The sequence below is a fragment of the Halichoerus grypus genome, chromosome 5, assembly GCF_964656455.1.
Source record: "Halichoerus grypus chromosome 5, mHalGry1.hap1.1, whole genome shotgun sequence".
NCBI lineage: Eukaryota > Metazoa > Chordata > Mammalia > Carnivora > Phocidae > Halichoerus > Halichoerus grypus.
The window spans coordinates 176,334,021-176,357,464 of NC_135716.1; the positions used below are offsets into that span (position 1 = coordinate 176,334,021).

At 51.9% G+C, this 23,444-nt stretch overlaps 2 protein-coding genes across 4 annotated transcripts in view; one reads left to right on the plus strand and one right to left on the minus strand.

Annotated features, from left to right (window-relative positions):
- Window positions 1-2,094, minus strand: part of DNAJC16 (DnaJ heat shock protein family (Hsp40) member C16) — a 45,355-nt gene extending 43,261 nt beyond the window's left edge. The window contains exon 1 of one of the 3 annotated variants that reach the window (XM_078073768.1): window positions 1,971-2,094. The gene's annotated coding sequence lies outside the window, so the exon portion shown is untranslated. Of the gene's footprint in view, window positions 1-1,810; window positions 1,942-1,970 lie in introns of those variants that run through there. The other 2 variants (XM_078073767.1, XM_078073769.1) reach the window with 2 other exon arrangements.
- Window positions 2,095-3,673: 1,579 nt separating this feature from the next.
- On the plus strand, window positions 3,674-22,233 carry CASP9 (caspase 9). Its single transcript, XM_036100341.2, has 9 exons — window positions 3,674-3,906; window positions 6,693-7,086; window positions 9,430-9,464; window positions 10,004-10,180; window positions 10,402-10,491; window positions 11,693-11,840; window positions 17,160-17,339; window positions 17,989-18,098; window positions 19,898-22,233. Exons 1-9 carry the CDS (start codon window positions 3,775-3,777, stop codon window positions 19,985-19,987), a joined length of 1,356 nt encoding a protein of 451 aa, XP_035956234.1. The 5' UTR covers window positions 3,674-3,774; the 3' UTR covers window positions 19,988-22,233.
- The last annotated feature ends 1,211 nt before the right edge of the window (window positions 22,234-23,444 follow it).

The window sequence follows — 23,444 nt, forward strand, 5'->3', positions numbered from 1 at the left end:
CTTGCTTTTTAGATAAAGGGATAAGATATATAGATGAAAAATAAAACAAACAAACTCTATTTGGCAGGAAAAGTGTCAATCTGTTTGACCAGGTCTTTTAAAATCAACAATCTTGCTACTATTTTTGAATATATCATACATAAGAACTATTATAGATGAAAAGATGAGCAGTAAGAATTAACAGCAACTTTCCAGACTCCTTGGATTAGAAAAGCTCTAGAAATGACTGAAAATGAATGAGATGAAGAAATAATAAGCAAATGTGGGAAAACATACATAGGAAAATCAAGGCAACTACATCTTAAATACACTGTTTTACTTATTCTGACAATAATACTTTAAATTTAAAAATACGTGGCTTAAGAACACTTCACTGAGTACAGGCTAAATAAATTCATGAGATCGTAAGATTTGCCAGGTGCAAAACTATGAAATTCAATAGCTGTGACATTCTTGGGGTTAAATAAGTACAAGTAGGAAAGTGATATAGTCTAAAAAAACAAAAAACAAAAACGGTTATGACATTGTGCACCCCAATTCTATTCTCACCACACCCACTGGACCAAGAAAATAGGGACGATGCTCTTTAACCATGAGCAATATGGTTATTATAAATGGAGATCAAAGATGAGGAAAAACTAGGGAGAAAAAATTTAGTTTTCCACGTGAAGGGAGATTAATGGCAAAGGCTGTGGACCAGGCAGGGTCTTCAAATGTTAAAGATCCATGTCTGGTGAGTGCAGTAACTGAATTCACTGTGGGTTCAGAAATAATCCTGGTTGGTTAATGAACAAGGTAGTGCTGTATTGCACGGACATTTACAGTACAGAATTATGACCTTTGTGCTAACATACGGTGAATTTTCAAGGGTCATATTTATCTTGACTTTTCATGAATTACTAAAGTTTTAAGGTTCAAGTGTCTAATGCGACACCTTACTTAAGGAAGGCAAAGCTGTAACAGCGGTGGATTTTGACAAGCGGAAGTCTAAATAGTGCGTGGGAGTGCTCACGAAATTGACTCATTTGATTTCCAATTTTTAGGACTGCATGCATGCTGAACAAAAATCCTAAAACAATTCAGTTTCTTCCTTGTTAAGGCAACCTATAACCTATTCCGCCCTATAAAACACGTACAGAGCGCTAAAACTCGGGAAGGTGAGGTAGCTACTGGTTAAGCACACAGGCTCTGGAAACAGAGTCATATTGGGATCTGTCCTCCACCACTTTACGACCTTGGGCAAGTTAACTTAAACTTGCTAAGCCTCAGTGTCATTCATAAATGGAGGTGAATAATACCACCTTGAAAGGATCAGCAAGGAAGTTAAATGTATGTAAAGGATTTACTGAACATAGGGTCAACAGTCAGAAAGTGATACTTATTATTTTTTCTATCACGCAGTGCAATCGCTGCCTTATTCCACCGTGTCAGTCGCCTCCAGTGAGCAGCCCAAGAGGCGGGGGGGCTGTGAAGTTCTTTGGCTGGCAGTCTCGAGCTCGACTGTGCCGGCCTCGGGGCAGGAAACCACCTGCCCAACAGGTAGGCTACCGCCCGCGGGCAGTATCCCCTGGTCAGAGCAGCGGCTCCAGGAGGCACGCTCCAGGTCTGAGCTCCCGCCGGAGGTCGCAACCCTCCAAGAGACGGCCGCCTTCCCCGCCGCCCACCGAGAGCCCTGGGCCGGGCCCTGCCGGCTCCCGGTTTTCCCCGGGCCCGGGGGAACCGAGAACGAGGAGGAACTGACGGGAGATCCCCGAGCCTGCCCGGCCCCGCCGCGTCCGCGGCTCCGCGCGTCACGCCGGGAAGGAGTTACCGGGAAAGGGCACCGGCCCAACCGGCTGCAGCGTCCGTGCTCCAGTTAGTCCGCCGGGCCGGGAGCCTCCGCTCCGCACCAGCGCTAGCCTGGACCTCGGGAGGGGAGAGGGGCGGGGACGAACGGGAGGGGTCACGTGACACTTAAAGGCTCGGCTCACCGAAGGCGCGGACTGAACGGGTCGAGGACTTCTACTTTGCGAATCTGTTTTGACCCTTGCTATCTGCCGTCTGCGCGTGGACCTGGCGCGGTTGCCATAGGAACGAGGCGCGCTCTTTGGCTGGATCCAAAGGGATGATCGTGACCAAAGAGGCCAAAACGTGCCTCCTAGAGAGGCAAAGTCGCGATGCATGATGGGATGTCCCAAAGACTTTCGCGATTCAGGGAGGAGTTTCCACTCGGACCAGGAGATGGCCCTCGTCTAGTAACAGTTGCTAGGGTGGGGAAGCAATCGCTGGTCCCTGTTTTCTTTAACCCTATTCATAGAATCCTAGAGCGTCGGAGTTGGACGGGACCTTAGGGAGCCTTTCTAGTCCGACTGCTCCTTATACCGATGGGGAGACTGAGGCCCAGAGAGGGGCAGGGACTTGCCCAAGGCCTAGAGAATCCAGGACTCCTAAACTTATTTACCAGAGCGAGCTCCGCCATAGAATGTGCCAGGGACTGCCCTCAGCACGGGAAAGGGATGCGTGTGTGTGGCGGGGAGGGAGGGGGAAAGTCACAGGTGAATGAGGTAAACTTTCATTGAGCCAATGATACAGGTTCCTTGGGGATATAAAGAGATTTCATATCCCCCCCGCTCTGTTTTTATTATTTAAAAAAAATTTCCTTTGCATTTATCACCAACACACTGTATCCTTTATTTCTTTATATTGTTCATCGTCTGTCTCCTCCCACTGGAATGTAAGCTTCTAAGGGCAGGGCCTTCTGTTTTGTTCACCTGGATCTTCTCGGACCTCAGCACAGACAGGATCTTAATAAATATTTGTGGAATAAATGAATGAATGGGGCTGAGGTTTTGATGCTCAGGAGAATGGATTCTAAGGTGGACTTGAGTCAGGTTCCGGTTTAAATTTTGGCTGCCTTGTGCCACTTACTACCTCTGGGACCTTGAACGGAGACCACTTCCTTGAGCCCCATCTACAAGATGGGGGAAAAGAACACTTTTTGGTATTCCTTTGGTAGGATTGTAGTCAAGGACAAGTGAGATAACGCAATGTAAAGCGACCAGCGCAATGGCTGAGGCTTAGCAAATGCTCAATAAACAGGAGCAATTATTTTTGAAATGTGGAAGTGAGCTGTACAAATTGGGAGTTCAGAAGATTAGATTTCTGCCAGTTTTTTTTTTTTCTTCCTTGTAGGAGGTGCTAGGGTGGGAGGGAGGGAAGAGGGGGATTTAAGACCGTGAAATGTGGGCTTGGTTGGGTGAGACAGGAGAGTTCGGAACAGTAAACGACGACATCTGGGCACGGGGCGGGGGCAAGAGAATTACGGTTTTATTACCGGCGGGGAGGCGGCTAGAGGACACCATAGCCGGGAGGGGCTTGAATGGGGCGGGACAGACCATGGCATGGGTGTCCCTCTTACCAGCAGTGTGACCGCCTCCGAGTTTTTGTAAAAGCCGAGTGGCCGTGCCTTCTGGCTAGGGATTGGCGGAGCTGACTAGCAGTGCGCTCTGGGGGAGGGGCGGTGACTCGGAGTGCGCCCTGGGGGCGGAGCAGCGACGCGGGGGTGTGTCCTGGGGGCGGGGCGGCGACGCGGGGTGTGACCCGGGGGCGGGGCGTGGAGGCAGAGGTGGTGCGGTGGCGGGGCCTGGGGGCGGGACCCGGGGGCCGAGGGGCGATGCGGGGGCGGGGCTCAACGCGGTGGCGGGTCCCGAGGCGGGTCCTGGGCGGCGGGCGGGGCGCCGCGGCCGAGGCCCGGAAGCCGACCGAGGCCGCCCGGGTCCCCGTCGTCTGGCCGCCATGGACGAGGCTGACCGGCAGCTCCTGCGGCGATGCCGGGTGCGGCTGGTCCGCGAGCTGCAGGTGGCCTCGCTCTGGGACGTTCTGCTGTCCCGCCAGCTCTTCACGCCCGCCATGATCGAGGACATTCAGGTGCGCCCGGTTTCCCGCGCCGCGCGCAGACTTCACGTCCCAGCTGGGGTCAGCGAGGCCGCGCGGAGAGGGTTTCTGAAGCCACAGCATGACTTAAAGGCCGAGCTCCCGCTCTCCACTCCTGGTCTGTGCCCCCCGTACCCATCCCCTTTGGGGAACCATCGTGTGGGAACCCCCTTTTCCCTCACGGCGTTGAGCCCGCTAGATCGTCCAGCGGAACCGTGCGATCCCGAACGCTCTTCCAGGGTGGGCTAGAGCGATTCCACGCCCTGCACCACAAGCATGCACTGTTGGCTGCTGCAGCGCTGTTTCTGCCGGGGAACTAGGCCTGTGTCCGGCCTTCTGGCGTGGGAGGTTCAGGGCACTCAGCTGGAGGGGGTGGGTCACACCGCCTGGCTCTGTGTCCCCCGCTAAGTCACTGATCGTCTTTGAGCCTTAGTTTCCTGGACTGTGAACTGGGGACAACAGTAGTAGCGTGAGAACCAAATGAGCTAATGGATGTGAGACTGAAAGGTCCGGCACAGAGTCCGGGCCTAGCTGGCTGTGCCCTGCCCACTTTGTCCAGCCCCTCCTGTGCTAAGTTTATGTTTTCCTAAGGGGTTTTGGAGATGAGGGGCCTGATGCAGGTAATGGAGAAAATAAACATGTGAGGTTCTCTTTAAAAGCAGTTTCATGTCTTACTTGGCTCTCACCACAGGCCACTGAGGTTAGGAGGGGTCTAGGAGGTATTTCCTACCAGGAGGTGTGTTTGGCTTTCAGGAGGCCTCTGGCCACTGCCCTGGGGACTGCTTGCAGACCGAGTGTCCGTTTTCTCCATCATCCAGGAGCTTGGCCTGATGTAGTGAAGAAGTCTTTAATAGGATAAGGGTCATAATGAAAAATTACCAATGAATAATAATAATAAAAAGTCTCATGAGCATCTGCTCTGTGGCCTGTACTGAGGAGTGGAAATTGTTTGAGGCCATATCCTTGCCTTCAGATACAAATTCAAATGCCCACAGAGGCCCAATGGGTGGGCGCTGTGGTGGGCAGCCCCCCAGCTCCAGCTCATATGGTCATTCCGGAATGCTGGCCCTGTGTTGCCAGATTTTTAAAGAGAAGCTGAAAGTCCTGATTTTGATGTTAAATTCCCTGATTTTAAATGTTAGCAACAAATTCAGATTTTAAAAGAACGTCACACGAACGACAAGGCCGCCATTTTGCCACACCTGGTTTGGCTGAGCCACATGGATCTGGGTCCTCATCCTGGCTTTGTTACATATTAGCAAGTTGTAGTGCCTTTCTGGGGCTCAGTTTCCCTCATCTGTAAAGTGGGGATAATTGTAATTTAACCCCTTAAGGTTGTTGAGGGGGACTAGATGAAATGATGCATTTAACACAGTGTCTGTCTTACTGTGAGTGTTCCATAAATGTTGAGAGAAAGGCCCGTAGCTAGTTGTTTTGTTAGTGAGGTCTTTTCAGTGACATTATAGGTCTGTGCTGTTCAGTACAGTAGCATTAGCCACATGTGGCTATTTAAGTGTAAATCTGGAGTAATTAATATTAAACAAAATAGAAAATTCGGTTCCTCAGTTGTAGGACCCCAGTGCTCAGTAGCCATGTTGGTTAATGCCTGCCATCTTGGTCAGCGCAGGTGAAGAATATTTCCATCATCGTAGAAAGTTCCCTTGGACAGTGCTGCTATAGGATATTTGAGGCCAGGGTGGTGTCTTATCCCTGTGGATCCTGAGGAACTTGGCCAGAGCTGGGTCTGAAAGGATGAGCAGATAAACAGTTTCTTCCTTTTCCCTGTGTCAGTGACCAGCCCCACCATCCTGACACCTGTTAACTTCAACCATTCCTGCACTTTACAGTCCACCTGATGAGTGCCCAAATCCTGTGCATTCTCCTTGATTTTTCTGGTGTGTTCACTCACTTCTCCATTCCTGCTGCACTGTCTTTGCCACCACCTGATCTGGCTGTGGCTCACTCCCTTCTGTTGTCCACCCTGCCCCTAGGATGATTTTTCTAAAAGGCAGATCTGACTCTGTCACTTTCCTAAAACTCCTCAGTAGCTGCTCACATCTTTCTTGGCATGACCACCCAAAGGCCTCGTCCCTCATGACTGTTTCCCATTCCAGCTTACATTTCTCATTTCTCTGAATTCACTCTTCACTTCCTAATGTCCCTGGGGTCTCAGTAAAGACATCCCCTCCTGGAGGCCTCCCTGGCTTCCCAAGGCTGACTTGGATTACCCTGGACCCTCCTAGGCCCATGTACTTTCCCACCTGACACTTCTGTCTTTGGTGTGTCACTGTTGATTTGTCTGTTTGCAACCCTCACTAGATGTCTGCTTCTTGAGGACTAATAATGTTCGCTGCGGTATTTTCAGCACTTAGCAATGCTGGGCTCATAGGAGATGCCTCCAAAATAATGAATAGATAAGCAGGGCGCCTGGGTGGCTCAGTCGGTTAGGCGTCTGCCTTCGGCTCAGCTTGTGATCCCAGGGTCCTGGGATAGAGCCCCGCATCGGGTTCCCTGCTCGGCGGGGAGCCTGCTTCTCCCTCTCCCTCTGCCTGCTGCTCCCCCTGCTTGTGCTCTCTGTCTCTCAAATAAATAAATAAAATCTTTAAAAAAAATAGATAAATGAAGGCTGGCAAGGGGCACACACTCAGTGTAACTGCAGGCTCAAATTTTGCCCACGTGACCGATTGTTTAGACTTAGGCTAGATGGGAAATGGGGGGGACAAAATGAGAGTCACAGGACATTGTGTGGGTAACACTGCCATGTCTTTCTTTCCAAACAGCATGCAGGCTCGGGGTCTCGGAGCGATCAGGCCAGGCAGCTGGTCATAGATCTAGAGACCCGAGGGAGTCAGGCCCTTCCTTTGTTCATCTCCTGCTTAGAGGACACAGGCCAGGATGTGCTGGCTTCATTCCTGAGAATGAGTCGGCAAGAAGAAAAGCAGAATCCAGAGGCCGTCAGACCCCTGAACCTCATGCCTGTGGTGCTTGGACCAATGGGCCTCACACCAGAGGATCTCAGAGAGAAGACGGGTCCATTAAAGTCGACTCCGAGAAAACTCGCTCCAGTGGTGCTGGGGCCTGAGCAGCTCTGGCCAGCCAAGCTCAGGCCAGAGGTTCTCAGACCAGAGGTGCCCAGGCCAGTGGACAATGGTTCTGGACGATTCAGTGATGTCTGTGAGTACCAAGAGAGTGGTTGGTGAGTAGTTGGACCTATGAGGTTAATGACCTTGGATGTCCAGATCTCTCCCCAGGTGTGGGAAGTTCTCAGCCATTATTTTTCTAAATAAGCCTGCTGCCCCTTTCTCCCTCTCTTCCTTCTTCTGGGACCCCAATAACGCATAGATGTTTCTTTTCAAGATAACCCATAGTTCATGTAGGCTTTCTTCATCTTTGTTCTTTTCTCTTTTTTCTCTGCCGATAATTTCAAATGACTTGTCTTCTACTTCGCAGATTCTTTCTTCTGCGTGATTGAGTCTGATGTTGATTCTGTCTGTTGCATTTTTAATTTCATTCATGGCATCCTTCAGCTCCAGAATTTCTGTTTGGTTCTTTTTTATGATTTCTATCTCTTTTGTTCACGTGTTGTTTTCCTGATGTTGTTGAACTGTCTTTGTGTATACTCTTGTAGCTTACTGAGCTTCCTTGAGACAGCAGTTTTGAATTCTTTATCTGACACATTGCAGGTTTCTATTTCTCAGGGGTCAGTTTCTGGAAAATTATTTTGCTCCTTTGGTGGTGTCCTATTTCCTTGATTTCTCATGTTTCTTGAAGTCATGTGTTGGTTGGCTTTGCATTTGAAGGAGGAGTCACCTTCTCCAGTCCTTACTGACTGGCTTCTTCAGTGCATCTAATTTTGGATTACTTTGCACCAGCGGTGTTTTGGAACTCCTCTGCTCAATTCCTGGACTTCCACAAAGGCAGTCTCATTTGTGGATGATTGTCAAAATGGGTGTTCATTGTCGGGGAAGGCGGTAGAAAACTCTTAATTGTGCTACTTTGATCATGTCCCTCTCTCACTTTGTGGATCGATACTACTAATTTGGGGAATGAAAGAATTCTTCAGTTGTGGATAATAGTTATATTGTTGGGGTGCAGTGGGATTTTGGAAATGAGCAATAGTTCCAGATTTGAGGCTGTGAATTATAGGATTCTTCAGGCAGGTAAAACCATTTCCGATTAAAAAATGGGATGTGAGGGGTGCCTGGGTGGCTCAGTCGTTAAGTGTCTGCCTTCGGCTCAGGTCATGATCCCAGGGTCCTGGGATCGAGCCCCGCATCGGGCTCCCTGCTCCACAGGAAGCCTGCTTCTCCCTCTCCCACTCCCCCTGCTTGTGTTCCCTCTCTCGCTGTGTCTCTCTCTGACAAATAAATAAATAAAATCTTAAAAAAAAAAAAGTTACTTTAAAAAAAAAAAAAGGATGTGAATGCTTTTCTGGCATGGCTTTAAAACTCTTGAGAGAATAGTTCCCAGCAAGGGGTCCCGGCCCTCTGTGAGCAATGAATGGCACCATTGTGGGATCAGGAGAATAGGCTCCAGTGCAGTTCACCTTACATTGCAACTCAGAGAGAGCCACCAAGTTCTCTTTGTTTAAGAAGAAAAAAGGTCCTCCTACCTTACAGGCTGGTGGTCAGTGGACTTCTTGCTAATCAAAATGAAAACTCATTTGACACTGAAGGAAAAACGATCACCTTTACTCATTTATTCATTCTGCACATATTTGCTGAGGACTTTCTGGGTGCTGGGCTCCACGGATTCTACAGACAGGAAGCATCCACTCTCCTAGAGCTTCCCTTATGCCTTTCTGTTTTAGAATTTCATATGAATGGAATCATGTCACGTATACTCTTCTGGCTTCTTTTCCTTGGCATAAAGTTTTGTTTTATCCGCAGTGTTGTACATTTTCAGGCTGTGGACTGTTCCCTTGTATGGCTTTTTTCATAAATTGTTTATCCACCAACTTGTTGATGAACATTTGGGTTGTTTCTGGTTCCCGGCATTAAGAATAAGGCTTCAGTGGGGTGCGTGGGTGGCTCAGTTGGTTAAGCATCTGACTTCATTTCAGGTCATGATCTTGGGGTCCTGGGATCGAGCCCTGCGTCGGGCTCTGTGCTCGGCGGGGAGTCTGCTCCTCCCTCTCCCTCTCCCACTGTTCCTCCTCCCCGCTTGTGCATGCATGTGCTCGCTCGCTCTCTCTCAGATAAATAAATAAAATCTTTAAGGAAAAAAAAAGAATAAGGCTTCAGTGATCATCCACGGCCAGGTTTTTTCGTGCTCACTGCGCTCATTTCTCTTGGGTCTATACCCTGGAATGGAATTGCTGGTCAGAGGGTAGGTGTGTGCTTAACCTCACTGGAGACTTCTGAGCTGTTCTGCAAGGTGGCTGTGCCCCTAGTCTCCCACCAGCACCCCCTAATGTTTCCCAAATTCTTGCTCTTCTGTATTCAAAGACCCTTTTCCCACCCCTGTTGGGCCAGGTGTTCACGTCTTGTCTCTCTTTCTATCTCTCTGTTTCTCCAGGTGCTCAGGAGATTTCCAAGCAAAATCCTGATTTGGTGAGTCTTCCTGTGACTTGGGGCCAGCTGCCTTGGCTTTGGGCTCTTCTGCTCTGCACGTCCCAGGTCCTTCCCTCTGCAGCTGTGTCGGGAGCCCAGGGAACTAAGCCCAGCTGTTGGGAGGGTCCCAGGCCCCATACTGCTCCCTGACGCTGACACAGCTCTTCCTGGAGCAGGCTGTCCGAGCCTCCCTGCTCTTCCCTTGTCTGTGAAGTCAGGGGGTCAGACCTCACAGGAGGGGGCCAGACCATCAGCATCGGCTGTGGGATTGAATCACTCCCACTCGTGTGTGGGGGTCTGGGCTCCATGCCGGGATACCGGGGAGCAGATCCCTTGTGTTTCTAGCCCCTGTGGAGTCATCAGAAGCTAGTTACACAGAGACATATCTCAGTCTCAGTCTCAGTCGTGTTAAGTACTATGGCAAAAAGAACAGGCTGCTGTGAGAGGGGATTCCAGGGGACACGGGGCCCAGGGGCTCGCCTTCTCTCCAGAGGGGTGCCGCGAGACCCCAGCTGACACTGGTCCTTGTGCTTGGGCAGGCCTACGCCCTGAACGCAGACCCCTGCGGCCACTGCCTCATCATCAACAACGTGAACTTCTGCCTCGAGTCGAGGCTCACGGCCCGCACCGGCTCCAATATCGACTGTGAAAAGCTGCAGCGACGCTTCCGCTTGCTGCATTTCACGGTGGAGGTGAAGTGCGACCTGATGGCCAAGGTAGGGTCACTGTCCATGGAGAGGTGGGGGAGGGGCGGGGCGGCGTCCTGCCGTACCCGAGCACAGCACCTGGTGTCCAAGAACGGTGGCTCTCGTGACTGTCGGGATGGGCATTACTGCAGTGTTGGCCCCGGGAGCGGGGAAGGTGCTCTGCCCAGGCGGGCCCAGCGTGGGGACCCGATCCATCAGTGCTCCGGCTCATCTGCCACCTTCTCTCGCAGCAAATGGTCCAGGCTTTGGAGGAGCTGGCGCGGCGGGACCACAGCGGCCTGGACTGCTGCGTGGTGGTTGTCCTCTCTCACGGCTGTCAGGTAGATGCTCCTTGGGTAGCTGCCCCCAAGTGCTGAGCTGAGAGGCCCTGACGGAGCCCCGTCCCTGTGTCCTGGCCTTGTGGGAAGAGCTGTGGGGCCCTGTCTATCCCCTGTTGTCTTCCTGGGAGCCACCCAGCCCTCTGAGGAGTTGGATGCTCCTCCTGGGTGGGGCTGTGTTCCTGGGAGAAGCCATCTGGGAAAGGCAGGGAGGAGATTCTGCCCACAGAGCTCCTACCCTGGATTTTATTCAGAGCCGGGCACAGCACACAGGAGCTCCCAGCTCCTGCCTCCATCCCGCTAGGCATTGTCCCAGGCCCTTTCCCGTTGCCTGGGTGTCAGGACACTGGGATCCATTCTAGGCATGGCCACTAATGTGCTGCGTCATTGTGGCCCAGCCCGTCCCACTGCCTGGGCCTCAGGTCCCCCAACTTTTCATGTGAGGGTTGGACAGGTCAGAGGCTCCAAGCTGGAGGCCTGTAGTCCCCCTGGGGGTTGCACAGTGTTTTCAAAAGTGGCAACTTTCTCAGAGAAATCAGGATTTCCAGCTTCTCTTGAAAAACCACAATGGTCTGGCCTTACTAGGCCACATCCTCACAGAGTGAAACTCTGGCCTGTAGCTGGGCAGGGACTGCCCCCTTTTCATTCACGGTGTGACCCCTGGACTGGCAGTACAGGCTTCACCAGGAACTCGTGAGAAATTCAGACTCTCAGGCCTTGCCCCAGACCTCTTCATGGGGAGCGTCTGCTTTGATAGGGTCCCCGTATGCAGAAAGTCTGAGAAGAACTGATCTAGAGCAGTGGTTCTCAATGCTTAGCTGCATCAGAGGCTCCTGAAAGACCGTATCGCTGGGCCCCACCGCCAGGGTTTTGAGTTAGGTCTGGCAGGAGCCCAGGAATCAGCATGCCTTACAGGTTCCCAGGTGATGCAGATGCCACTGGTCCAGGGACCACACTTTGAGAACCACCAATCTAGAAGAAGCTGGTCAGCGCTCTCCAGTTAGGCTAATGTTTTAGGCACATGAGTCTGAGACCTCTGGAATAGAGACTGCCTAGGACCCATCCAGAGCCTACCTCTGTCTAAGTCAGGCTTGTGCCCCTGGCTGGGACCTTCTAAACGCTTGGCCCCACAACGCCTCTGAACAGTGTGTTGGATTCCTACCCCAGCTTCTTGGTTTTGTAACCAGGATTTTTGGTCTCCTAGGCCAGCCACCGCCAGTTCCCAGGGGCGGTTTATGGCACGGATGGATGTCCTGTGTCCATCGAGAAAATTGTGAACATCTTCAATGGAGCCAGGTGCCCCAGCTTGGGAGGGAAGCCCAAGCTCTTCTTCATCCAGGCCTGTGGTGGGGGTAAGCAGGTCCTCAGTCTCCCTGCCGATGACTCTAGTGGGAGGAGCCGCCCCTGCCTCCTTCTCTGTCCAGTCCCTCCTGATGCCCAAGGGGCAGTCAGAGGGTCCCAAACATGGCCCCTTTGCCCGAATGGCAGCACCTGCCTCTGCCTCGAGTGGGTCTCAGCTTTGTCCGGCCTGTAGAGGTTAGAGCCTTCCAGCTCACGGTGCAGGAGCCTCTGGGGCTCATTCAGCTCTGGCAGCTTCAACTCCAGAGACTTGGCAATCACAAAGCAGAGGAGAGGAAAAAAACCTCTTTCATTTTCCTTATCACTCCCCCGACCTCCGTCAACTAGACCTTCTTTCCACTGTCGCAGAGAAAGGGAGGCCAGAGCTAAATTAAATTCCCAAGGGCCCAGGTACTGGAGATTGCAGTAATATTATGTGTGTGTATATATACATAAACATATATATGTATATATATGTATATACACACACAAAATATATATATATATATATTTTTTTGTTTGTTTGTTTTAAGAGAGAGAACACGAGCAGGGGGGTGGGGAGGGACAGAGGGAGAGGGAGAGAGAATCCCAAGCAGATTCCATGCTGAGTGCAGAGCCTGACGCAGGGCTCATTCCCAGGGCCCTGAGATCATAACCTGTAGCAGATACTTTTTTTTTTTTTAAGATTTATTTATATATTTTAGAGCGAGAGCGTGGGGGCGGTGGGGAGGGACAGAGAGAGAGGGAGACAAGCGGACTCCCTGCTGAGCAGGTGCGGGGGGTGGAGCCCGATGCGGGGCTTGATCCCGGGACGCTGGGATCATGCCCTAAGCTGAAACCAAGAGTTGAACGCTTAACCGACTGAGCCACCCAGGTGCCCCAGCAGCATATTTTTCTGAATGTGTTCATTTGTCCCATACTGTTCCACGTTGGTGGGGGTAAGGTGAGGGGGTGTGGGTTGTCTAGGAGAGCAGGCTCTGTTCACATGACATCTGGTAAGTGTTTATTGAGTACTTGCTGTAGACACCCAGCTGTGTGTTGGGTGCTGGGGATCCAGGATAGACAGGGTCTCTGCTCCCTGGAATTTATAATTTGCCTGGAAATGTATCAAGTCACTGTTGTGACCCATGCCCATAGCTTGGCCATGAGTGACTGGGAATACCAGGTTCAATCTTGGTGGCTACTTATTTCCTGTACAAACATGGACCAGTTAATCTCTAGAAGTCTTGGCCAGTGGGGATAATAACAGAACCTACCTCCTAGCATCGCTATCAAATATCTAGTGCATGAATCAGTACGTGTACAGTACTTAACACAGTGCCCGGTTCATTTTTGTAGCTGCAGACTTGGACTCTCCCTGTCCCCCTGACCCCAGAAGACCCCATGTTGCATAGGAGCCCTCTGTCCCCCTGTCCCCGGCACAGTTACCTCAGAGTTATGGTAAGAGGAAGGTGGAAAGGCTGCTGCTCTTGGGGTCGTAGAAATCCTCTCCAACTCATCGTTTTTCTTATGATCCCAAATGTAGTCAGGTGATGTTCTTACTCTGAAGCAAATGGTTCTTCTTTCTTGTATGAGGAGAATGAAAGATGAAGTGGGCAAGGGAACCATGGATGGAGGCTGAGCTGGGATGCTGGCTTTCTGGGAAAGTTATGGTTAGCTGGTCTTCAGGCTCAGTGCCTCCTCATTGTCCATTCTCAGCAGCACAGAGGGTCTTTGCAGGGTCACTCTCTGGACCCCTTAGCGAACCCACAAGGTCTCCTGCAGCCTCTGTTCTTCCCTCACAGCACTTTCTCCTTGTATTGAGATGGCCTCACCTCCTGCTCAGCTCTCCCAGGGCAGGGCCAGGCCCGTCTGCCTTCAGCCAGGTCCCTTCAGCCTGGCACAAAGCTCACAGGATGGTTGTATCTTCTGTGGATTCTAATTATTTGATTTTGAAATAGAACCATATAAAAATTACTGTGAGCAAAATTTTAAATAATATCGATTCCCTCCACTAAAAAATCCCCAACTCCATGGGAGCAGCAAGATTTCAGAGCTGGAATGGAGTGATTAGGGTGCTGCCTTTGGGACTGTGGTCCCTGCTCTGCCCCCAGGCCACTGTTGACCTTGTGTGTAACGCCGTGGCCACACGGGGGCGGTACAGCGGCTGAGAACAGAAATGCTGACCTGCCCCGCAATCTGCGTCTGCGACCTGCGGGGCGTCCTCTTGTTTACAGGCATCTGAACATCTGCCCTGGATTTTGGTGACTTTTGGGTTGCTTTTGCAAAATTCACTGTTGTTACAGTTTCAAACAGTTTTAAAATCCTTTGACAAGTCACGCACCCCTTCCAAGAGGTAGTGCACGCCCCAGGGCAGAAACATGCGCCTCAGAGTTGGTAGCGCTGGTGTGGCATGTGGGTGAGTAAGTAGCGTGATACGGCGTGACCCAGCCCGATGCACTTGGCCGGAGCCGAGCAGCCTCTGTGAGGCCCAGCTGTTCATTTTGGGGCAGCCCGTCTTCAGACTTCTAGAGCTCCTGCTGAGAAGGCAGAAGGAAGCACAATGTGCCGCGTGGTTGTGGATTTTCTGTGCTGAGGGGACAGCTCCTCCTCCTGCTGGGTGTTTATTCTTACGGGGAAATTAGTCTGCCTTACAGGGGGTTCGAGAATCTCCTTAAGAACACAGCCGTGCATAAGATACATAACTCATGGGCGAGGCTTTCACCTCAGAGTTGTCGAATGAGGAGGACACGTGAATGGAGATGGAGTTCGCATCCCCTGTCTGCCTCTCTCTCTCTCTCTCTCTCTCTCTCTCTCTCTCTCTCGTATTCCCCTCTCGGATCCCCCTCTTGGATCCCACTGTGTCTTCTCCGCTTTCCCCAGGCGGTCCCTCTGCTCCCCTCCGTCTCCTTAGGCCATTCCTGTGGCTTCCCCCACCACAGTGCCCCCGACCCCGGCCACCCACATCTCAGGTCCCGGCCCCTGTTCCACTTCAAGTCATTCCCAGACACCCAGGGCAGATTCCAGAATCTGGGCCAAGAAAACAACCAGAAGCAGGGACCTGAGTAAGCAGGGGAACAGCCCAGCTCTCACACGTCTCAGAAGCCCAGGCTTTGCAGGGCTTCCTCCATGGAAGAGGCAGCGGGGCTGAGAGGCAACACACAGAGGGCAGAATCCCGGCCCTTGAAGGTCAGCTGCGAGAACAAAGGCAAATTGCCCAGTTTCTGGGTCAGATGTATGGGGTGAGAGGTCAGTAGATGTTGGGGCTATTATATGGGGTTGCCAGAACCATCCTTGTCCCGTCTCTGCCCCCTGCAGTTGGGACCCCAGCTTCCCTGGGTGAACTGTGACCTCCTTCCCTCCTTGCTGTTTCCCACCACAGATCCAGCCACGAAACCCGCCTCCTCTCCTGCCCAGGGTCTGCCTGACCTGCTGCTTCCCCCACCAGGACTCTTCCCTCTCCCATCAGAGCCTGGGTCACAGTCACCTGCCCCAGAAACCATTCCCTAAGGAACCCTCCGGGCCACTCTGCCTTCTGTCTGCTTTTTCTGAAGCTCTTTGTAGCTGCTTTCTGTCTGGAGTGGCCCATTGCACCCTGCAGTGATTCCCTGGAGCTCGTCTTGGGAGACCTCCTGCCATGTCATCACCCCGATGGCTCTGTGGCAGAGCTGTGGGTGGCCGGAGTCCTGCCCTGACCCCTCTGGTTCCCAGGTCTGCCACAGCTTTGGGGGGAATTCAGAATTTGAAACCGAAAAGACAGAAAATGTGAGTGTAGAAATCATCCAGGATCTTGCGAGCCTGACACAGCGGTCTCATTTCTGCCTCTTATCTGTGGATGGTGGCCCGCGGGCAGTCTGCTTTTTCTCATCCTGTGTTAGCCCGTGAGCATTTCTTCACATCGCTGCGGTCCTCATCACCGCTAGTTCAGAGGGCTTTATAATGCTCCGTTTTAGTGATCGGCACTCACTAATCCATTTCCCTAACGTCCGCCATTGAGGTGATACCCAATTTTTGGCTCCCGTGACCACAAATGTCTTTACATAGAGGGTGTTGACGTCACTTGAATTAGTTCCTGGGGAAAGTACAGGGTCAGAGGGTGTAAACATCTCCACAGATCCCGTGACCTTATGGTTTGCCGCCGCCTTTGATTCCCTACAAGGATCTGAGATAGCTTTGCGAGTACGAGTAATATAGTAGAACAAAATAACGAGGGAGGCAGGGGAGACGCAAGGACAGAAGAGTAGGACCCATTCAGCAGACATATGATGGACAGAGAGACGAGAGATGTCTGGAAGGAAACACACCGATTGTTAACAGAGGCCGCCCCCCTGAGAACAAGATCGAATAATGCTACTTGTTTTTTAATGACATAAAGTTGATCATTTTAACCATTTTAAAGTATACAGTTCAGTGGCAGTGAGTACATGAGCACACATGCCCGTGACCTAATTCTAGAACTTTCTCATCGCCCCGAACAGAAGCTTCATACCCATCAGCACTTCACTCTCCATGCCTGCCTCCTCTCAGTCCCTGGCAATGACTCGCCTGCTTTCCTCTCTGTGGTTCTGTCCATTCTGGGTCTTTCACGTATACGGAGCCAGAGACGTGGCCTTTGGCACCTGGTTCTTGCGCTCGGCATGTTTCCAGCGCCTGTCCACAGTGCGCCAGGGGCCGGCGCTTCCTTCCTTTTCAAGCCAGAATGAAATTCCACTGGATGTATGCAGCCCGTCGTTTATCCATTCGTCTGTCGTGGACGTGGGTCGTCTCCACTGTTTGTCTGTTGTGAGTAATGCTGCTGTGAACATTGCTGTGCAAGGTTTTGTCTGAACACCCATTTTCGGTTCCCTTGGGTGTTACCTTGTAACTTGTTTTTACAGCTTTTTAAAAAAATTGTGATTAGATAAAATTTTACCTAATGAATGTGTAAAACTTTTGTTATAGTAAAAAGTAAAGGTTTGGGGACTCCTGGGTGGCTCAGTCGGTTAAGCATCCAACTCTGGATTTTGGCTCAGGTCGTGATCTCAGGGTTGTGGGTTTGAGCCCCGCGTTGGGCTTCATGCTCGGTGGGGAGTCTGCTTGAGATTCTCTCTCTCCCTCTCCCTCTGCCCCTCCCCTGCTCACACACGCATGCTCGCTCTCTCAAATAAATAAATCTTAAAAAAAAAAAAAAAAAGAAAGGCAAAGCTTCGGTTTCTGTTTCTTGCTGATGTTTGCTCAGCCCCGGAACCCTGGCTCCAGAGGGAGTCCGGTGGTCTCAGGCTGGGGCAGGCCGGATGTCACCAGGAAGTGAGGAGCAGGAGCTTTGGTCTGTGTGTGTCAGTGATGAGTGGTGTGTCTGTCTTTCGTCCCTGCAGAGCAGAAAGACCATGGGTTTGAGGTGGCCTGCGCTTCCCCTGAAGACAGGACCTCTGGCAGTGACCCGGAGTCAGACGCTGTCATGTTCCAGGAAGGCCCAGGCCCCTTTGACCAGCCGGACGCCGTGTCTAGTTTGCCCACACCCAGTGACATCTTCGTGTCCTACTCCACCTTCCCAGGTGAGCGCATCAGGAGAGCTCCTCCTCCCAGCCGGCGGGTCCCCCCGCCCCGGTCTGCCCTAGAAGCAGCTGTGTTGTGAAGGAAAGGCGTGGGGGTGAGTCTCAGCTCTGCCTCTTGCCATCTGTGGGACCCTGAGCAAGTTACTTCGCCTCTCTGAGCCTCAGCTCAGGGCGAGGCAGGTGAGGCGCTTAGGATGCAGAATTTAAGGGGGCACCTGCTCTTGGGTTTGTATGCCTCACTTGCCTCACCCTTGTCTTGGTCCTGCCTCGGTCTTGTCATCTTTAAAATGGGCAGAGCAGTCCCACTTCAGGGGGCGCCCTGGGGGTTCGAGAAGTGGTTAGTGCCTCGCTGAGCACGGCGCCTGGCACGCAGCAGGTGTGAGGAGCGTTAGTCTCCTTCCTTTCTTAGCCCTTGGGCGAGTCACATGACTTCTCGGAGCCTTGTTCTCCTTGCTGGGAAAGCAGGAATCACAACCAAAGGCCCAAGGTGGTGGGGAGGGTGAAGTAAGGTCCTGACCGGGACAGAGCGCAGGGATGTGGGCCGCTCCTGCTGGACGTGTGAATGGGCCCAAGTCCAGGGGCGGCTCCAGCCTGCACGTGGGGGTGGCTCGCGGCTCTCCAATAAAGTTCAGCCTCTCTGCTTCTGCAGGCTTTGTTTCCTGGAGGGATACCAGGAGCGGCTCCTGGTACGTGGAGACCTTGGATGGGGTTTTTGAGCAGTGGGCTCACTCTGAAGACCTGCAGACCCTCCTGGTCAGGGTGAGCGTGGCCTTCCTCTGGGGAAGGAGAGGGAGGGCTGCTGGGAGGGGCATGCGTCCTCCTCGGGAGAGGGCGGGAGGGGTGGGCAGGGCCCCGGGCCCACACCAGAGGTTTCTTCTGCTTCTTCTTCGGCTTGCCATGAGGTTGGCGCTTCTGCTTCTCTTAATTGCGAGGTGTTGCTATTACAGTGACATTGGCCCGTTGTTCAAAGGGCTGCCTTCCCTGGCTCCTCTGACGTCCCAGGCTGACACTGGCATCCCCACTTGCAGAGCCAGTCCTCAGTGCAGGGCAGGATGGCGCAGTGGCCAGAGCGTGGCATTTCCTGAAGGCAGGTCGTGGGGCCTGCACCCTTTGCCCCACAATGTAGTCTTCTACCCTTGACCCTCAAGAATTATGATTTCTTCAGTATATGCCCTTCTCGGGGGACCCCAGTGAGAAAGTGGGAAGGATGGCCTGATAGGGTCCCAGCCTCTCTCCTTGGGATCCTGCTCAGAGCAGCTGCTTCCTCCATGGGTCTCAGAGCACACGTGGGCCTCTCCCGCTTGCTCAGGTGTTTTGTGTCATGAGAAGGGTCTGGAAGGGCTGGGACCATGCCTTCCTCCTGAAGAGGCTCTGGCTTTGTGCTTTGCGGAGCGGAGCGGAGGAGAAAGGAGAAGCAAGTACAGGACTTGAGGGGGCCCCATGCGCCGTGGCTCTGGGCAGGTGACCTCAGAGGCAGCCGGGCCCTGCAGGGTCAGGCTGGGAGTCCGTCAGGGCCAAGCGGTGCACTTGGCTCCTGGACCTGATCTCTTCTCTCGGCTCTTCTTTAAGCAAACCTCTCAGTCTGATTTGAACTTTGTGAAGTTTTGAAGTTTGAAATTTTGAATTTTGAGTTTTCTAAACTTACAATGGATATACTCTTCTTTCAACACCCTCCCTCCCAACTCAAGGAGGCTGCAGGTTTTTTAAATTGTTCTTAAGCTTTTATGTATGTGTGTGTGTATTTATTGAAGTATAGTTGTCATATGTAGTAATGTTATGTGAGTTTCAGGCATACAACACGGTGACTTGACAATTCTGACGTCACCACGATAAGTGTAGTTGCCACCTCACCATACAAAGTTATTACAGTATTATTGACTATATTCTCTATGCTGCACTTTTCATGCCCGGAAGTTGTACCTTTTAATTCCCTTCTCCTACTTTGCCCATCCCCCCACTGCCCTGCCCTGCAGCATTATTGACAACAGACAAGATTTGGAAGCAGCCTAAGCATCCATCCATAGATGCATGGATAAAGAAGACGTGGTCTAGATGCACAATGGAATATTACTCAGCCATAAAAAAGAATGAGATCTCCCCATTTGTGACAACATGGTTGGAGCTAGAGGGTATTATGCAGAGTGAAATAAGACAGAGAAAGACTAATACTGTATGGGTTTCACTTATATGTGGAATTAATTGTTTTTAAAGATTTTATTTATTTATTTGAGAGAGAGAGAGAACGCACAAGCAGGGGGAGCGGCAGGCAGAGGGAGAGGGAGAAGCAGACTCCCCGCCAAGCGGGGAGCCCGATGTAGGGCTCGATCCCAGGACCCTGGGGTCATGACCTGAGCTGAAGGCAGACACCCAGCCGACTGAGCCACCCAGGTGTCCCTTATATGTGGAATCTAAAAGACAACCAACAGACTCGTAGGCACAGAGTACAAGCCAGCGCTATGTCAGGGCTGGGTCAGTGGCCATTCCCCCGCAGCCCCTCCCTGGACCTCTGACTTCCATCGAGAGCCCTCACAGACTTCCCCGTGCTCATGTTTTCACAGGTTGCTAATGCTGTTTCGCAGAAAGGGATTTACAAACAGATGCCCGGTTGTTTCAATTTCCTCCGGAAAAAACTCTTTTTTAAAATGTGATGCGAGCCAGAGCCCCTCCGCCTCTCACCCTGCTTTACTGTTCACCCCAAAACCTTCCTGCTCCGGGCCCACGGCAGCCGAGGCCAGGTCTGTTCTACGGCTGTGGCTGTCGTTCTTTAAAGGGGTTTGTGGCCTCTCGTGGGTTTGCTCTTTCCCCACCAGTGCCAGACAGGCTCTTAGCTGCTTCCACGTTGGAGACAAATGACCTGCGAGAGGAAGAGGGGCAGAAGACTACCAAGGACACTGCAGGACTCGTCCCAGCAGCCCTTTCTCCAGCCAGTGGCTGGGGCCTGTGACCCCATGGTTGTCTCTACAGGAAGGCTTTTGACCTCAGTACTATTGACATTTGGGGCCAGATAATCCTTTGTTGTGGGGCCGTCCTGTGCGCTGTAAGATGTTGAGCAGCGTCCCTGGCCTCTGCGCATGGATGCCTGTACACCCCTCCCTGAGTAGTGACGACCAAAAATGTCTTCAGACACTGCCAGATGTCCCCCCGTGGGGCCCCACTTGAGAACCACTGATCCAAAGGAAGTTTTGGTTACAAACAAACCAGCATCTCTCTTAGATCAGCAAGTATGGGGCTATTGGGAGTCTGAACAGCTGGAGTCTGCAAATCCTAAGTGAAGTTTTATAAGTTACCTATTTTTCTTATGTTCTAGTATGCTTAAAAAAATCTTAGGTGAATATGGACCCCCCTTTTTTTTTTTTTGCCTATTTCCCCCCTCACTTTGTTCCAACTGTTTGTTTTTCCTTATAAAGGAGATTTTTTGCTTTTTTTAATTTTAATTTTTTTTTTAAAGATTCATTTATTTGAGAGAGAGAGAGTGCACATAGAGAGGGGAGGGGCAGAGGGAGAGGGAGAGAAGGTCCCCAACAGACTCCACACTGAGCTCAGAGCCCAATTCCAGGCTCGATCCCACGACCCTGAGATCACAACGTGAGCCGAAACCAGGAGTCAGATGCTCAACCGACTGCGCCACCCAGGCGCCCCAGATTTTTGCTTTTTTAAAAACATTTCCCTGCCTCTTACTTTATTTGAACCCCACCCCATCCAGAAAGGTGACTGGGCTGGGAGCTGTGTCCTCAGGGCAGTGAAGTCACCGGTCTAAGGGAACACAGGTAAGGCCCCATCCCTGAGGTCTTGTAAGCTCTCCTGACCCTGGCCAATTTGTAGCTTTCAGGGCCTTGGACGTGAGGCTTATTTGTTAAGACTCACCATGATGGGATTCATGTGGTTGTCACCTCATTATTATTTTCCTCCTGTGACCTTTCCAAGTCTGAACTAGTCCCCGGGACTACTGGTGGTTAGTAATTTGCAGTCACCTGCAGGACATATAAAAGAAAATAATCAGCTTGACCCAGCAGAGCAGAACTGCGCTTGGCAGTTTCCTGGCTTACTCCCTCCAGGCTCTGCGCTTGCTGCTCATGTGAATCAGGTGGTCTTCGCTTGGGGGGCCCTGGTGACGTTCAGGAGAACGAGATGTTATCACAGCTCTTCGTAGACCTGCTGGGGGTACTTAGCCTGAGGGTCTGTTTGGACTTCAGGGCAGCGGGCCTACAAACTCCTAAAAATCAGATGCCGAATGTGTGGATGGGTTTTAGATGTCATTTGTTTCTCAAAGCGATCGAGAGCCCCGAAAGGGTTAAACCAGCGGTGCTATTTGCAGGGCACTGTTCTGTGTTGCTTTTAGAGGCCGTTTAGCAGTATCTGTTGAACCTTTTACTGGGCCAACTCTGTCATTCAGTGACGCTGCTGGAGCTCCCCAGCGCAGGTACTCGGCTCTTGTGCAAGAGTGTGTGTCCAAGGGGGTTCACTGCAGCAATGGGAGAGAGGACGATAGGGAACCGATGAAAGCGTCACTCGTTATGGTCATAATACGGAATATTACTGAGCTGTCCAAAAGGATGACCTGATGGATGGACTGATACGTAAAATGTGATACAGTGTTAGGTGAAAAGACTCAGTTGCAGGACAGTATGAAGAGTGAAATGCTATTTTTGGTTAGAAGATATTCTATATTAATGTACATAGAGAGATACTTGATATAGGCATATACATAAAGTCCGGAAGACCATCCACCCTGCTGTTAACGGTGATTATCTCTGGAAGGTGCGATTGGAGATGTAAAATGAGGGGGACTTTCCTTTTTTTTACTGGGTACACTCCTATATTCTTCTAATATTCTGACAAAGACAATGTATTACCTTCTCAAATAAAAATAAACATTCAGCTGGTGGATGCTGAAGATGCATGTGTTGCTGTCGTTCCGTGAACATGTGTTGAAAGGATGAATGCCCTTGGCCACCTGTCCCCCATCACCTCCCTGCTCATATGTTTCGTTGGCAGCTGCCTGACCTTGCCCCCCACCCCCTCTCCCCCCGGGTCTGGGTTTGTGCGGGCGGGTGTGCCCCGCTGGACACAGCACATCCCGGCCTGGGAGAACTGCGAGGTTTCAGCAGCCTCTCTGCAGCTGCTGGGGCAGCCTCCACCAGACGACAGCTGCCTGCTCGGATGTGCCGTCCCGGAGCCCGTTACCGGGCACGTGTACCTGTCCCGGCTGCCGTCCCGTGAGCAGGGGCCTCTGCCCAGCTGCCGCACCAATCTTGCCTTCCCCGTTGAGCCCCTCCAGCATCTGGCCATGCTTTCAGCTGTGACCTGCTCTGTGGTGCCTGTCTGTGGCTCGGAACAGCTAATGCTGGGACAAAAAAGGACAGTTGCCCCCCCGGCCCCTGCTTTGGGTCCTCAAGGTGCTGCCAGGACCAGCTGCTCGGTGGTGACTCCTGCGGCAGCTGGGGCTGGGAAGGGCCCCAGGGTTTGGCTGGGGAAATGGCCCTAAGCTAACCTTCCAGCCAGCCAGTGGGTTGGATGGGCTCCTTTGAAATGTTGGTGGGAGCCTCCAGTCCTGCACTCGGATTTTCCTTTGCCCCAACGGAATCACGCTCCCCCCCCCATCGCCCCCCGCCCCCGGCAAAGAGTTGCCCCCGGACAGACAAATGAACAAGGAGCCGGCGCGGCGACGAGACTCGGAGACAGCCACCTGCTCATTTTGGTGGTGCCCGTTTGACGGTGTAGTTTCCCTCCTGCGACCGCATGCTCATGCTGTGGTTTCATACTGGAATTTTATTTTTTATTTTTTATTTTATTTTTAAAACTTTATTATTTTTATTTTTTTTTTAAGATTTTATTTATTTGACAGGGACAGCGAGAGAGGGAACACAAGCAGGGGGAGTGGGAGAGGAAGAAGCAGGCCTCCCGCGGAGCAGGGAGCCCGATGCGGGGCTCGATCCCAGGACCCCGGGATCATGACCTGAGCCGAAGTCAAGAGTCAGTTGCTTAACTGACTGAGCCACCCAGGCGCCCCTGACTGTTGGGGTTTATGTCAAAAGGAGACTCACACTCAGTGAGATCAGGTGGCTCATGAGATAGGTACGTTTTCAGGTTGGGAGTGGTGCATCT

Bases quoted from the DNA above. Each gene is read 5' to 3' on its own strand.
- CASP9 (XM_036100341.2), top strand. From the start codon at position 3,775: ATGGACGAGGCTGACCGGCAGCTCCTGCGGCGATGCCGGGTGCGGCTG. The intron at 7,087-9,429 runs GTGAGTACCAAG...CTGTTTCTCCAG, and splicing joins TGGACGATTCAGTGATGTCT to GTGCTCAGGAGATTTCCAAG. The intron at 10,492-11,692 runs GTAGATGCTCCT...TTGGTCTCCTAG, and splicing joins TCCTCTCTCACGGCTGTCAG to GCCAGCCACCGCCAGTTCCC.